Source organism: Myotis yumanensis, unplaced genomic scaffold, assembly GCF_028538775.1.
Source record: "Myotis yumanensis isolate MYYU_CA2020_CCGP unplaced genomic scaffold, mMyoYum1.0.hap1 SCAF_14, whole genome shotgun sequence".
Taxonomy (NCBI): domain Eukaryota; kingdom Metazoa; phylum Chordata; class Mammalia; order Chiroptera; family Vespertilionidae; genus Myotis; species Myotis yumanensis.
In genome coordinates this window covers 44,674,937-44,688,847 of record NW_027223765.1, presented here as the reverse complement: position 1 = coordinate 44,688,847, position 13,911 = coordinate 44,674,937, and the positions used below count along the sequence as shown (strand labels likewise).

General features: G+C 50.5%; 1 protein-coding gene across 8 annotated transcripts in view; it reads right to left on the bottom strand.

The window, feature by feature from the left end:
* Positions 1 to 12,793, bottom strand: part of FLNB (filamin B) — a 134,336-nt gene extending 121,543 nt beyond the window's left edge. For all 8 annotated transcript variants that reach the window (XM_070390860.1, XM_070390862.1, XM_070390861.1 and 5 more), the window contains exon 1: positions 12,358 to 12,793. In XM_070390860.1, the coding sequence (XP_070246961.1) occupies positions 12,358 to 12,649 (292 nt within the window). In that variant the 5' untranslated portion in view covers positions 12,650 to 12,793. The remainder of the gene's footprint in view (positions 1 to 12,357) is intronic.
* Positions 12,794 to 13,911: the final 1,118 nt, after the last annotated feature.

The window sequence follows — 13,911 nt, the reverse complement described above, 5'->3', positions numbered from 1 at the left end:
CAGGGACTAGAAGGGAGAAAGCGGTGCCCTGGGCCAAGGCAGGAACAAGCCAGTCTGGAGGACTGTGTGTGGCGGGGGTGGTGGGAGCAGCTGGCATGCTCCCCTTTATTCCAGATTGAAAGTATACAAGGCAGTCAGCCCAGCCTCACCTCTAGCACAGCTGCTCCCTCTTCAGCCTCCTTGATTAAGCCCTGAAAAGGGCAAGTGGTAGGTGTGGGGTTCACAGCAGGAATGCTGAGCTACCACCTCAATAGCACAGCTGTCATTCACTGAGCCCTCCTATGCCTGGTGCTAAGTGTGCAGGAGGCAACCGATCAATGATTCTTTCTCATCATTAATGTTTCTATCTCTCCCTCTCCCTTCCTCTCTGAAATCAATTTAAAAAAAAAAAGGAAGAAATGGGAGCGAAGGACATTCTAAGAGACAAAAGGAGAAGATTAAAGAAAGGAGGGGCAAAGAAGCTAATTTAAAAAAATAGATCCATTAGTCAAACAAGACAAGAGGGAAAGTGAGGGAAGACATCACTATTTTCTATCCTAAAGGAAGCATGGCCAGAAGACTAGGAAATGCCACTAGCCCATGGTTCCTATCTGACAGCTCCTCAGAAACCCAGGTCACTTCTTCTACAACAGTCCAGTAGGTATGAGGTATTTTTGACCAATTTCTGGGTATACTTCCACCCACCTCTACCCTTTCAAGATAATTAGGTCACTTCTTCTCCAGTCTGAGGGGCCACCATGGGTCCAGGAATCAGGAGGAAAGGAAGGCGGCAACCACATTCATGGGCACTTACTGTCTGCCAACAGCTGGCCCAAGGCTTTACCGGGATTGTAACATTTAATGGCACCATTACAGATATTACAAACTGGGTACTATGACAGGTTGGGACACTGGCCCTCAGAGAGATCAAACAGCTTGCCCCAAGCTCCCAGCTGGTCAGGAGCAGGATCTAACTAACCCGCACTCTTAAGCACACTCAGGAATCTGTATCCAGAAATGGTTGCCATTCCATCTCCTCTGCCTCGAGCAAGCTCAAGGCAAGATGATTCCATGGGCCTGGTGTCCTGAGGCTGTTGAGAAAATGATGTCTCCAAAAAGCCAATAGCACGGAAGACCTTAGGGATGTACATAATTTTCAGACTTATAAAAGTTCCCACGCAGACAAGGGTGAATCAAGCTGCCCAACTACATTATATTAGGGGCGTATTTGAGACATATTTAAATTGCTAATGGAGCTGAGAAACTAAAAGGTAAATGAATTTCTATGCTGTGCTAACCATTAGCAAGGTCACAATAGTTACCAAACATAATAACTATTATTTTTTTTAAATATATTTTATTGATTTTTTTTACAGAGAGGAAGGGAGAGGGATAGAGTTAGAAACATCGATGAGAGAGAAACATCTATCAGCTGCCTCATGCACATCTCCTAATGGGGATGTGCCCGAAACCAAGGTACATGCCCTTGACCGGAATCGAACCCAGGACCCTTCAGTCTGCAGGCCAATGCTCTATTCACTGAGCCAAACCCATTAGGGCCATAATAACTATTATTAAGAGACACTGGCAGTCCTAATAAAAGTTGGTCCTGAAAACTTTTAAGTCAGAAAGTGGCCGGAATACTCCCACTCCATGGTTCACCAAAACATATTTCTAGGCCAAGGGAGACTTGCAAACCATAATAAGCCTCAATTACTAGTAAAACCTCCAATTTTAATGTTGGCCACAACTCAGTAATAACTCAAGGATGAATCTTGTTTCAACCATTAGTACGACCAAAATGATATCACAAAACATTTCCAATCCACAGTCTTTCTTCTGAGAAAATGCATCTCCCTCTTCCCAAGTTGATCAAAAGGCAGCTGTAAGCAAACTCCTCAATGTAGAAAGAGACATGTTAAGATTCTTCACAGGTAATGTGTTTTTAATTTGTATTTCTTTATGTCCTTACAATTATTTTTACAAGTAACTACAAATGCAACTTTTTTATGTCAAAAAAAAAAAACACCCAACCTATTAGAAGTGAATTTAGAAGACATGCGGAACTGATGGTTTTCCTTTGGGGATTAAAATCTCAGACGAGGATGTGAGTAATAGTCTGCCACGTACTCACTGGCTGATCTGGGCGTGCCTCAGTTTCCTTGTCTTTATAACGGGGATTAAAACAATAACTACATCTCAGGGTTGCAATGAGGTTCCACTTAAGTTACTATTGAAAAGCATTTATCACAAAGCCTGGTACTGTTAGGTGTTCGATATATATTCACTATTATTAACAAAACTATTACTAAGATTATAGTGAGTCTTACTGGCTTCCTTCTTTATTCATTTTCTGAGCCTCACATGGCAACTTGGGAAAGGCCTTGTTCTCTAACAGTTGAGGCAAATCATAGATGTTCAGAGCACGAAGCACCGAGTTCTTTAACTTCAGCATCACTGTTCCACAAAGGAGGTGTTTTACTGGGTCCCCAGGCCCAGTAGTTCACTGCACTTAACTCCCATTTCACTACATGCAAAGAACAACTATTTTGCATTTCCTGAAAGCAAATATATTACAAACAAATCAATGTACCAGACTTATTATTCAACCCACCTATGCTAGAGGCTGGTTATTTATTTATTAAGTTATTTATTATAGTCCTTCTAAGTGCCAAGCTCAGAGAGAGCCACAAAGGTGAACGAGAGCTATAGGACCTGCCCCTGGAGCAGTCATGATCCAGGGGGAGGACTGTGGGTGTCCAGGAGAGGGCCTCATGCCTTCCAGCCTCTGGTGTGACTCCCCATGGATCTCAAACAAGAGTGCCAAGGGAAAATACAAAAACAGGAGAGGCAATGATCAGAGATACAGGCCCTGCAGGAAGTGTAACAGGACACCTGGATCGCTTCCTGTAAAGGACTCCACCAGAGAGGCATTCCCCCAGGACCAGCCAGCTTGCCTCCTTTTGTGGAGATAAGGAATGTGACAAGCCACTGCCCAGGTGCTTGCAAGCCAAGATCCACAAGGCTCCTCCTCTCAGAACTCTGTCTTGTTCTGCCCTGGGAGGCTGGAAGCTCCACTTACTAGAAGGGGCCCCGTCCCTCCTGCAGCACATCCATGATTGTCCAACCTCCGCTTCTTCTGAGGAGGAATCTTATAAACAGAACCCACAACCCTGTTCAATTAACAGAACCTCGCCCGGCTGGCATGGCTCAGCGGTTGAGCTTTGACCTATGAACCAGGAGGTCATGGTTTGATTCCCGGTCAGGGCTCATGCCTGGATTGTGGGCTCAATCCCCAGCAGGGGCGATCAATGATTCTTTCTCATCACTGATGTTTTTATTTCTCTTTCCCCTTCCTCTCTGAAATCAATTATTTATGTGTGTGTGTGTGTGTGTGTGTGTGTGTGTGTGTATGTGTATTTGTAATTTAACAGAACCTCAAGGTCACAAAGGCCTTTTGAGATCCGATCCAGGGCCTCCTCGGCACCTTGGAGACAGGGCCTGCTCCTGACCTCTGACCTGCTTTACCCCACCAAGGGAACAATCACTTTGTTCTTGAGTAAGAAACACCAGGCCCAGCGGAGCTCCCACAGGCTGTAAAATACCAAATAACTCTTGTTTCCCTTGAACATCTGATAAGTCGCTTCAGGAAAATCAGGGTGATTCGCACAAGCAGTGCAGGACCAGCATGATAAGAACGTGATTGTTTTCCTGGGGGAGTAGGGGAGATGGAGGAATCCGATCTTGGCCACGGAGAACCCCGGCCTCCCCGGGAGGCCGGCCTCTGCCTGGGTCACCAGCAGCATGCGGCCGACAGTAACACCGTGCCTATTGGTCAGAAGGAAAGCTGACTGCTGCTTGCCTTTTTAAATCTTAAAATCTGAATTTATGGGCCGCAGCAAATTTACATAGTCCCTGCCACAAATCCCCACCCATTTCCCTATAGCTCAAAAGCCAAAATTCCACACTGTGTTCCAAATACTTCCAACCTCTTTGGTTGCCTTTATATCTGAACGGAAATTCCAGAAAAGTTGTCTGGCGTGGCAAAGGCTGACCAGCCTTATGAAAATACCCAAGAAAGGTGACCCATTTAGTCAAAAGAGCTTTCAGATCTCCATGAGAAAAGGAATTCATGCCAGCATAAAGGGCCCTCAGAGAGGGAGAACAGGAGTGCTGTGTTAACGCCCAGACCTTTCACCAAGCCGGGCCTGCGATTCTGGGGAGCTGAGCACGGAGGCTGAGCAAGGAGGCTGCAGGAGAGGCGCTTGGGGACGCAAGTTCAGCCCTGGTGCACAGCACGGGGTGGCCCACGGGCTCCGTGAAGATGACCGGGGAGTGGCTGCCTGTGCCAGGGCTGGTGGACTGATAAAGGCCGAGCGCCAGCCAGGAAAGAAAGGTTCTGCTCCCAGCAAACACCACCCAGCACACGCTCCCCCGGGTCATGTTAACAGGTAGCGAAGGGAGGTCTCTGACAGAGCACAGCTGTGCCAAAGGGCTGTCACCAAGGACCTCTGGACATAGCTGGTTCACAGCAAACCCCTCCAGGTCCCCACGCGGTATGCGGTGAGCTCCGCAGGGGCACCTCCTCCTCCCCTCGGGTTTCCAGGCCTCACGGAGAAAACCCCGCCCCCGCCTGTCTCCCCAAAGCAGCCTGCAGCTGGTCCCCACTGTCCAGGCCTGCAGGGAAGCCACTGTCCCTGGGAACCAAACGCAGGTAGGGAGAGGACTAGAGAGATGCCTCCAGAACCAGAGAGAAGGCCCCCTTAGGTCTAAGGTGCCGGAAAAGGTAAGGCAAATGGGCCAAAAATAGTTTCGTTTTATAGTAGGAAATTTCACATTACTCTAACTCAAATGCATCAAGTTTCAAGCAAAATAAAAACCAACAGAACTAAAGCGGTAGAAAGTCTCTCACTACAATAGGTCTATTTTACTTCCCAAGTGTGGAACCCAGCTTTGACATTAAAACACACTTTACAGCCTGATGCAGGCAAGCATCGCACCTCGCCTGGGAAGTGAGGCAGATCCAAGCACCAGTATTCTCATCCGCAAAACGGAATAGATGTAAAACCACTCACGACACAGGGCTCATAATGAGGATTAGAACAAATAAAAGTGAGGCACCCAGGACAATGCTTGGCAGGCGGTAGGGCTGGGAAAATACTGGGTACTATGTTAGAGGTGGGTGTGCACGCCCAGATATTCGGTACACAAACGGCATCACCAGTGGGGTTCGGGACCAAGAACAGCCAAGGGCTATGCAGGAGGAAGCCTGTGTCCTCCTCGCCAAGCTGTCTACCTGAGCCAGGTTTTGATGGGGGAAGGGAGGAAGTCAGATGCTCTGTCAGAATAATTCAGTCTCACGGCCAGTCCTGACTAAGTGAAAAACCAAACTGCTTCTTCGCTTATAGTTAATCCTGGGAAATCTTCTGACCGAGGCCATTGCACTGCACAGGGACTTGTCAAAAGGGGATCAGGGAAGGCAAAGGTTCTTTGGTAAATTTTGTAACCAGACAATGAGCATTAGTAAAATGTCATCAAATTGTTTTCATGACTGGACAGTTTGCAGAAGAGGTGACAACCATCTATCTATAACTTATCAAATGAATGCATTTAAGGCAACTGCTAGAAGGCTCTTAGAACAAGGGCAGCAACTTCATATAGAGCTCAGTATTTTTCTTGCAAAAAAAAAAAAAGGATACTAAGTGGGCACGATTAAAATGCCCAATAATCCCATCCTTTCTAAAATGAAGACCTACTCTCACCTACTGTTTTATCACTTTAGTCAGAAAGAGAACCACGTGGTTTTCTAATCATCTTTCCCAAGAAACTCTCTCTCCAAACACGCACTCAATTTCCCAAGACAAGTGACCGAGGCACCTTAAAAACACAAGGCCACTTCCCAAGCCCCAGAAGAAAGTGGCATTGTTTATTATTTGGTGGTTATTGAGCATGTTTAATGAATAACGAGATTCACAGCAGTAATGGAAGATGGCTTCCAGCAGAATGAAGCAATTTTCATCGTGAGAAGAGTAGGAGGTAGCATGCATTTAGATGGAAAGGGCTCTTTCCACTGGATTTATTTATTTGGTTCAACTTGTTAGAGGAAAGGATTATAATTATATCCAGCTCCTTAACTAAGGTAACTAAAGATGGACACTAAATGCAGAATAGCAACAGAGGGAGAAAAAGAAAAGGGAAATGTGGAAACACAGGCCTGTGGGGGCCTCCACGTAGGTAGGGTACATGCGCTCCGAGGGCACACGAGATAATCCGTCAGAGCACGGGAAAAACCAGGTCTTATATCTGGATTTGTCATCTAAAGAGAAACTATGCTTTACCTATATTTCATACGTAGACTGACAGTGGTACAGGTATATCGCTTACAAATATACACATATGAGGAAGGGGCCCATTCAGAAAGTTTGACTGAAGCAACGGTTCATCCATTTCAGCTGGGTTGGCCTACCCTCCCCCAAGCTCCTCGAGGAAGATGCTCTGATGCCCATCTTCACAGCCTCAGGAGCCCCTCATGCGTCAGTCCCTGCCTACCTCTCCACCACCACCACCACCACCCCGCCACCCACCTCCACCTGACACACTCTTCCACTCCTGTGTTCACCTGGCTAACTGTTCACCTGCCTAAGTCTAGTCAGGCTTCAGGTCTCAGCTTAACTGGCCATTCCTCCCTCCAGACCACCCAGCCCACTCCAGCCGGAGGGAAGGCCATCCTCTCCTCCCCTCCTCACTCCTCACAGCTGGGTCCTCTCCTCAGAGCAGACAGCAGCAACCAGAAGCCGGCCCTCAGCCCTGACCTACTGAATGGGACCTACATTTATTTTAAGAGTCTCCGGGTGATTTGTGTGTGCCTAAAAGTTTGAGAAGGACACTCCCTGGTGACATGTCTCTCCTCCGTGCTGAGCAATGTGTGACACAAGCCAGGGGCATGACTCTCATTATTCCTGTGGCCCTCAAAGTCCATCCTTTTTTTTAATTTTTTTTAATATATTTTTATTGATTTCAGAGAGGAAGGAAGAGGGAGAGAGAGAAACATTAATGATGAGAGAGAATCATAGATCAGCTGCCTCCTGCACACCCCCCACTGGGGACTGAGCCCACAACCCGGGCATGTGCCCTTGACCGGTATCGAACCCGGGACCCTTCAGTCCGCAGGCTGACGCTCTATCCACTGAGCCAAACCAGCAAGAGCACAGTCCGTCTTTTATACATTTTTGAATGAGGAAAGGAAGAAAGTAGGATTTGGGGAGGCATCTTCACCAGAGGTGAAGGGAAGGGAACAGCTATCACACCAGATGACAGCGCAGTGGTAGGACTGGCAGAAAATAGAAGGAAGACAGTCCTGGACTCTGGTTCAAAAGCACAATAATGTGATTAATGATAATGCCAGCATCATGCAGTAGCTTAACCCAATCAAATACAGTGCTCTCACCAGCTCTATAGTACAGGGAAAGCAGGATGAAGTGGTACCTCTGACCATGGAGCCGCTGCGGGCAGGGCCCAAAGGCTCAGAGCCCAAGGAGCAAGGAGCAAGGAGCTATCCTCAACTAGCCAGTGACACTCGCCTCACAGCACGGGACCAGGACCCCGGGCAGGGACAGGGGAGTGCCGCGAGACACAACTTGGCTCCAAGTCAAAGCCCCCCTTCAGCACAGACTCTCCAAGAATGAAGGCGGCTGCTGACTGGCATGCTGGCTCCGCGTCGCTGGAGGGGCTCCGCAGAGCCCGGCTGCCATCTGGAAGTGATTTGGCCCAGAGATTCCTGAGTGGGGTGGGAGGTTGGAATGACCAGCTACCCGTCCAGATCTCGGAAACAAAGCTGCTGTGAATGGGCCCAGAGGCAGCCATAACACAGCCAGGGGTCACCTCCTTCCAAGGAGGGGCACGCTCTGGGCAGTCCATAGCCCTAGGAGAGCAAACAGAATGAGCACTGGCCACCAAGCCCTCTCCGTGTGCACGCCCTCCAGTTGACTCCTGAGAGTATTCTTGGACGGAACCTGATGTATTTAACAAACACTCACGGAGCACTTACTAGGTGCCACAAATTGTTCTAAGCACTTCTTTGAGTGTTGATGTGTTTGATTTTTAATAGAGATAGGTACTGTCCCCATATCAGTGATAAGAAAACCCAGCCCTGGCCAGCGTGGCTCAGTGGATAGATCGTCAGCCTGAACACCAAAGGGTCTCGGGGTCAGATTCCCAGTCAAGGGCATGGACCCGGGTTGCAGGTTCTATCCCCCTCCTTGGTCAGGGTACATGCCAGAGGCAACCAATCGATGTGTCTCTCTCACATCAATGTTTCTTTCTCTCTCTTCCCTCCCCCTCCCCCTCTCTCTTCCCCTCTCTCTAAAAATCAATGGAAAAAATATCATGTGTGAGGATTAACCAAAAAAAAGAAAGAAAGAAAAGGAAAGAAAACCAAGGCACAGAAGTGTCTTAATTGCTACTTAGCAGCAAGTGGGATTTGAACAAAGAATCATTGCTCTTAACAAGAGCCACCAGGGCACAGGGGACACTAATGTGTTACTTGTTGCAAATGGCCCCAAACTTGTTAATTCTGACAAAGCATGCTATTGTGCTAGTAACTTTTTAAACATTCTCCGGGCCTGAACTATATTGCCTAAAAGGCGCACTGGCATTTTGCTAGGTAATTCAGAAAAGAGGAGGATTTAGGATTAGTTGTACGTTATTTGGTGGAAGGAAAAGGGCTGAGTGGCACGGTGACCCACCACCCTGGAAACACTGCCCAGTGACCCAAGGTCTTGGGAACACCCACCCCACCTGCTCTGGGGCACTGGCCCAGCACAGGCACTTTAAGTAAACACAAGGGTCTTACCGCATCCCCTAAAAAGGCAAAAATTCTTTTTTTTTTTTCCTGAAGGATCAAACCAAAACACACCACCCAAACTTCTAGGCAGCCTTGATTGTCATTCCTGGACTCGGAGACCCCTTTTTCTCCAAGTTGGCTGGCCTGCCCAATGTCAGAAAGGTTTTTGGAAAAACAAGTAAATAAAACTGCCAGCTCTGGCAGACGGCTACAATTAAATATGCTGAGGCCTCACTATGAACTGCCCAGGATATAACAAGAAACTGAAGAAAATCTCTAACTTTTGGATGGAGCCTAGCTAGGATGGGCCCACCTCACCATGAATTGCAATTGTGGGTAAACAGCCAGGGCTATCTTTCGGTGAATTCTAAGGAGAAAAGCCACAGTCCTCTGGTGGCTTTTGACCTTCCTTGACCTCAGAGCTGGGTGCCTGTACACAACGCCAATGACTACCACCATGCATACTGTTGAGAGTTGTCCAAAGCATACGAAGCTCTGGTCATTCAAAGATACCTTCCCAGATCCAGACTATGGGGTAAAACACCATCCGCTGGGCAGCAGAAAAGTTCCCACCCCCCGACCTCCACCCCTCAAAAAAGTCAGTGAACACAGAGCAGCCAGTCCCTAAACAAAACACCTGGACACAAGGCGGAAGAGGCGCACTGATTCTGCTCACCTCCAGACGCAACACTGACCTCATGGATCCTTTGTCACAGGTGGGAGGATTAGTCCTCTCACGCATCCTAGGCCTTGGGATCCCCGCTGAGCTTGCTCAAGGCTGGAGGCTACCCCAACATCCCAGACTTAACCACCTGTTGCAGGGGCTCTCTGGTCAGGGGAGAGGGGCTGTATTTACTCATTTCTGACCCTGGAAGGCAGGTCACTGAGGGCTCAATTCAACAACTGGGTAGACCTGGGTTCCAGTCACCATTTACTTAGCAGGCGACCTCTGCAAGTCACTTCACTTCCATTTCCTCATCTTTAAGTAGAGATAACAATACTAACAAATCACAGTTATAACAGTAACCATCTCCTAAGCACCTGGTCAGGACTGGGGCAAGCCCCTAAGCCTCCCACGACTTGCTGAAGCAGCTCATTATACAGACAAGGAAAACACTTGAGAATTCCAGGTGGTGATCAATGAGGTGATCAACAGAGCACCTTCCCAGGCCCCCAAATCGGAGCTGGTGTCAATCAACACAGCGGTAAGCAGTAAGTACTGGAGCTCGATGTGCCTTTTCCCTGAAGGACTATACCAGGACTGGCCCAGGAGCAAAAGGAAGAGGCCTCAGGCTTTACCCCCATAGGAGTCCTGGCACTTGACATTCCCTCTCTCCAGAGGCTGGAAAACCTGTCTGCTTCTAGATCTTTCTGGGAGAGCGACTAGGCAGCCAATGACAGGATTCATAAATGTGGTAGCACCCTTTGACCCAGGCATGCTACTTTGGGGAATATGATCTAAGAAATCGTTTAAAAGGAGAAAATAAAACAATGGAACTTGTGGTGGGAAGTGGCTGCCAACACCCGTAGGCCCACAACCGGGGAAGGGGAGGTTAACCCTGGAGGCCCTATGGCCTGGGTGGGTTCAGGAATGAAAATCGTGAGGATTGAGTAGAAAACTATACCTAAGGGACCAGACAACGTCTAGAATGAGGCCCAAGCTCGGGGCATTGATGGAAGCCACGCTGGAAACAGCTGCAAATCCTGTAAACAGTTGGTAAATGAGGCAGTCCAGGATTTTCTGGTGCTGTGGTTTGGGTTTTTTTGTTTTTTTTTTCCCATTTGTTTTGTTTTTTAAAGAGATTTCATGTCATGTTTGGATACTCCTGGTTTACTTTAAGTTTCTTTGTTCGGTTAATTAAATAAATACACATTTTAAAACAAAGAAGAAGGGATCCCCGTTGAGCCCAGCCAGGCCTTGAGATTCCTCAGAGGGGATGCTAGTTTCTGAAGAGGAAAGAATTCCAGGAGAATACTGAGGTTCTCTCCCCGAGTTATAGACAGAAACAAGAGCATGCCACACAGCTTCCCTCTGCACGGAAGCCACCCTTCCTGGGGAGGCTGGCTGGGCGGTGGCTGCTGCCTGGGCCCAGGAAGCAGCCCTACCTGCCAGGACAGGTGTGGGGGAGGAGAGGGGAGAAGGGAGGAGACTCAGCCTAGAGGGAACCCCCTTGGCTGGAGAAAGTCCCAGCAGCCACACACCCCGCCCCCCTCACTTTCTTCCTGTCATGGGGGTCACAATAAGGCCTGGTTTCCTCAGGAAGAGACCTAGACCCAGGCCTGGGCCTGGGCCAGCACCTCTCCGGCAAGACACTCACTTGGCAGAACATACACATACAATGTAAATGCACACACATTCTCTGCGGGCGGGCGCACACCCACACACGCTCCCTCTTTGAACACACATGTTCCCTCTATGCACATGCTGTGTGACAGCCCTCCCCTCAGCAGCCTATGACCCTCCTGGAAGTCCTCCCCTAGCTCAGGTCCTAGTGGGGACCTCACCCTCATTCTTCCTCCCCAGCTCAGGGGGTGAGGGACACAACACCAACTCCCTGCCCCCTCTCAGGAAGACCCCGGTGTGGGGAGGGCGGGGAGAGGAAAGCAAAGTCTCCTTTAATTGTCACCACTTCCTTCAATTCTCAGCTGGACCCTCATGCTGCCACGGCTTGGGCAAGCGATTTAATCCTCTGGACTCCCTAGTCTGCAAAATGGATCAAACACTCCAACACTCCAGCCTGCAGGATGTGTAAGGACTGAGATAACCAGAAGGCTGTGGGCACACAGCACTCACTGGTTTGGGGTCCCTGCAAGGCAGCCGTTCCCATGACTACCACCATCTCTAAATTTTAACTTCAGCCTCCAGAGCGGGCTCATCCGGCGGCGCCCAGCCAGAGCCGCACTGGGAGTGGAGCGAGCGAGGACGACACACCCCCTAGGCTCCCCTTCCCACCTCCAGGCCCACACCCATTGCGAGGCAGCGGGGGAGGGTACCTGGTCCCGGTCTCCACCTGGGCGGGGAGGCCTCAGGCGCAGAGAACGGTCCCTCCCCAGGTCGCCTCCCCAGGCCTCAGAGCCAACGCCCATTCGCCGCGGCCGAGCGCACCGGTCTGGGCGCAGCGGGGCGAACGCTCCGGGGAGCAGCGGACTAGGGTCTCATCCCCGGGGACCGCAGAACAGAGGTTTCCAGTCCCCCAAGTTCCGGCAGGGGCATCCTAGGTGCAGGGAAATACCACAGCCCCACCGCTCCCCGTGCGGCCCCAACCCAAATCCTCAACCCCCAGCTCTCAAGAGACCCCCCGCCAGGACGCACGGCGGGGAGTTATCCTACGAGGTCACAGCCCAGGGGGTGGCACCATGGTGGGGGCCTAGGTCCCCTGTGTCCCCACAACCTCGGGGACGACGCCCCCAGCCGCGGCGCGCACACCCAGCCCGCGGCTGCTGCGCGTAGTGGGCGCGCGGCAGGCAGCCTCAGCCTCCCGCAGGGGCGCACGCAGGGGTCGCCCGCCCGAGCCGGGCCGGGCAGGGGCACTCACCGATGGACACGAGCTTGATGTTCTCACGGTCTAGGAACTCGAGCGCCACGGACACGTTCTCGAGCTGCATCTGGCGGAAGGTGGGCCGCTGGTGGTACTTGCGGTACATGCGCTTCTGGCTGAGCACCTCGAGCAGCGCGATGAGCCGCAGCCCGTCGCTCAGGTCAGTCTGCAGGTTCCCGATGCGCTTATTCACGCACTTGAGGTGCTCGTTGCACCAACGCGTGAACGTGTTCTGCTGGATCTTCTTCCACGGCGCGTCCTCCGCCAGGTCCTTCTCGGTCACCGGCATCCTGGCGGCGGGGAGAGCGCAATGCGCAGCGAGCTGCCGGGGACTGGCGTCGGAAGGCCCAAGAGCCGGGGCGGCGAGAACCAAAGCGGAGGGGCAGTCGGACTCGAACTCGCTCCTACCGTGGCCGCGGCCGGGGCTGCTCTGTGGCCGCCTGCCCTTGGCCACGAGAGGCGGCTGGCCCCGCGCCTGCGCACTGAGCCGCCCCGCCCCAAATCCCCGCCCCTTCCCAACCCACCGGCGGGAGTTCCCGGGCCACAGTCGCCTCCTGCCGCCCTAGGCAGGCACTGCGCCCCGCGGTCTCCGGGGAACCCTGCGCTCCGTGCTCACCGCCTATGGGAATGGAAGTCGGGAGGGAGACACCCAGATCCTTAAGGAGGTCACCGTCCCGGAATGAGGGGACGTGCAGAAGGAGGGAACTGGAGAGAATGGGTGGGTCATGGGAGAGGGGGCTGCACCTGTTGGTTTTTTTATTGAGCTCCTGCTGTGTGCAAGCCACTGTAGAGCACCGTGAAGGAAACAGACATTTATTATTCCTATCAATTAAACTCACGAATTATAATATATATTATTATTCATAGCATGTATTGAGTGCCCGGCCCTCTGAGTGCCTATGAACCGATGGTAAATAAGACAAACGTTCCCTAACCTTTAGTTCATAGACAAATGGGAGAGAAAAGCAGGAATCACCTGTCACAAACAGCTCAGCAGTAGTAGTAATAGAAACGAACAGTAATTTACCATGTGCTACATGTTTCCTAATGCTGCTGTAACAAATTACTGAAACTTTGTCTTAAAAAATCACACATGTATTATCTTGCAGATCTGTGAGCTTGGAGGTCTCCAGCCCCGCCCCCCGCCCCTCCCCCCCCGCCCCCCCCAGGTCTCACTGAGCTAAAAATCAAGGTATTGGCGGAATGCATTCTTTTCTGGAGGCCCTAGGGAAGAGTCCATTTCCTTGTCTTTCCCAATTTCTAAAAGCTTCCTGCATTCCTTAGCTGTGACCTCTTCCTCCATTCTTCAAAACCAGCAACGCCAGGCTGAGTCCTTCTCACGTTGTCACCTCCCTGGTTCTCCATAGCACCTCTATCTCTAACTCTCTTAAGGACCCTTGTGATTACACTGGGCCCAGTTGGTTAATCCAGAATATTTTAAAATCAGAGACGAGCAGTCTTAATCCCATCTGCAACCTTAATTCCCCTTTGCCATGTAAGGTAATATTTATAGGTTCTGGAAAATAGGACGTGAACATGTTTGGGGACCAT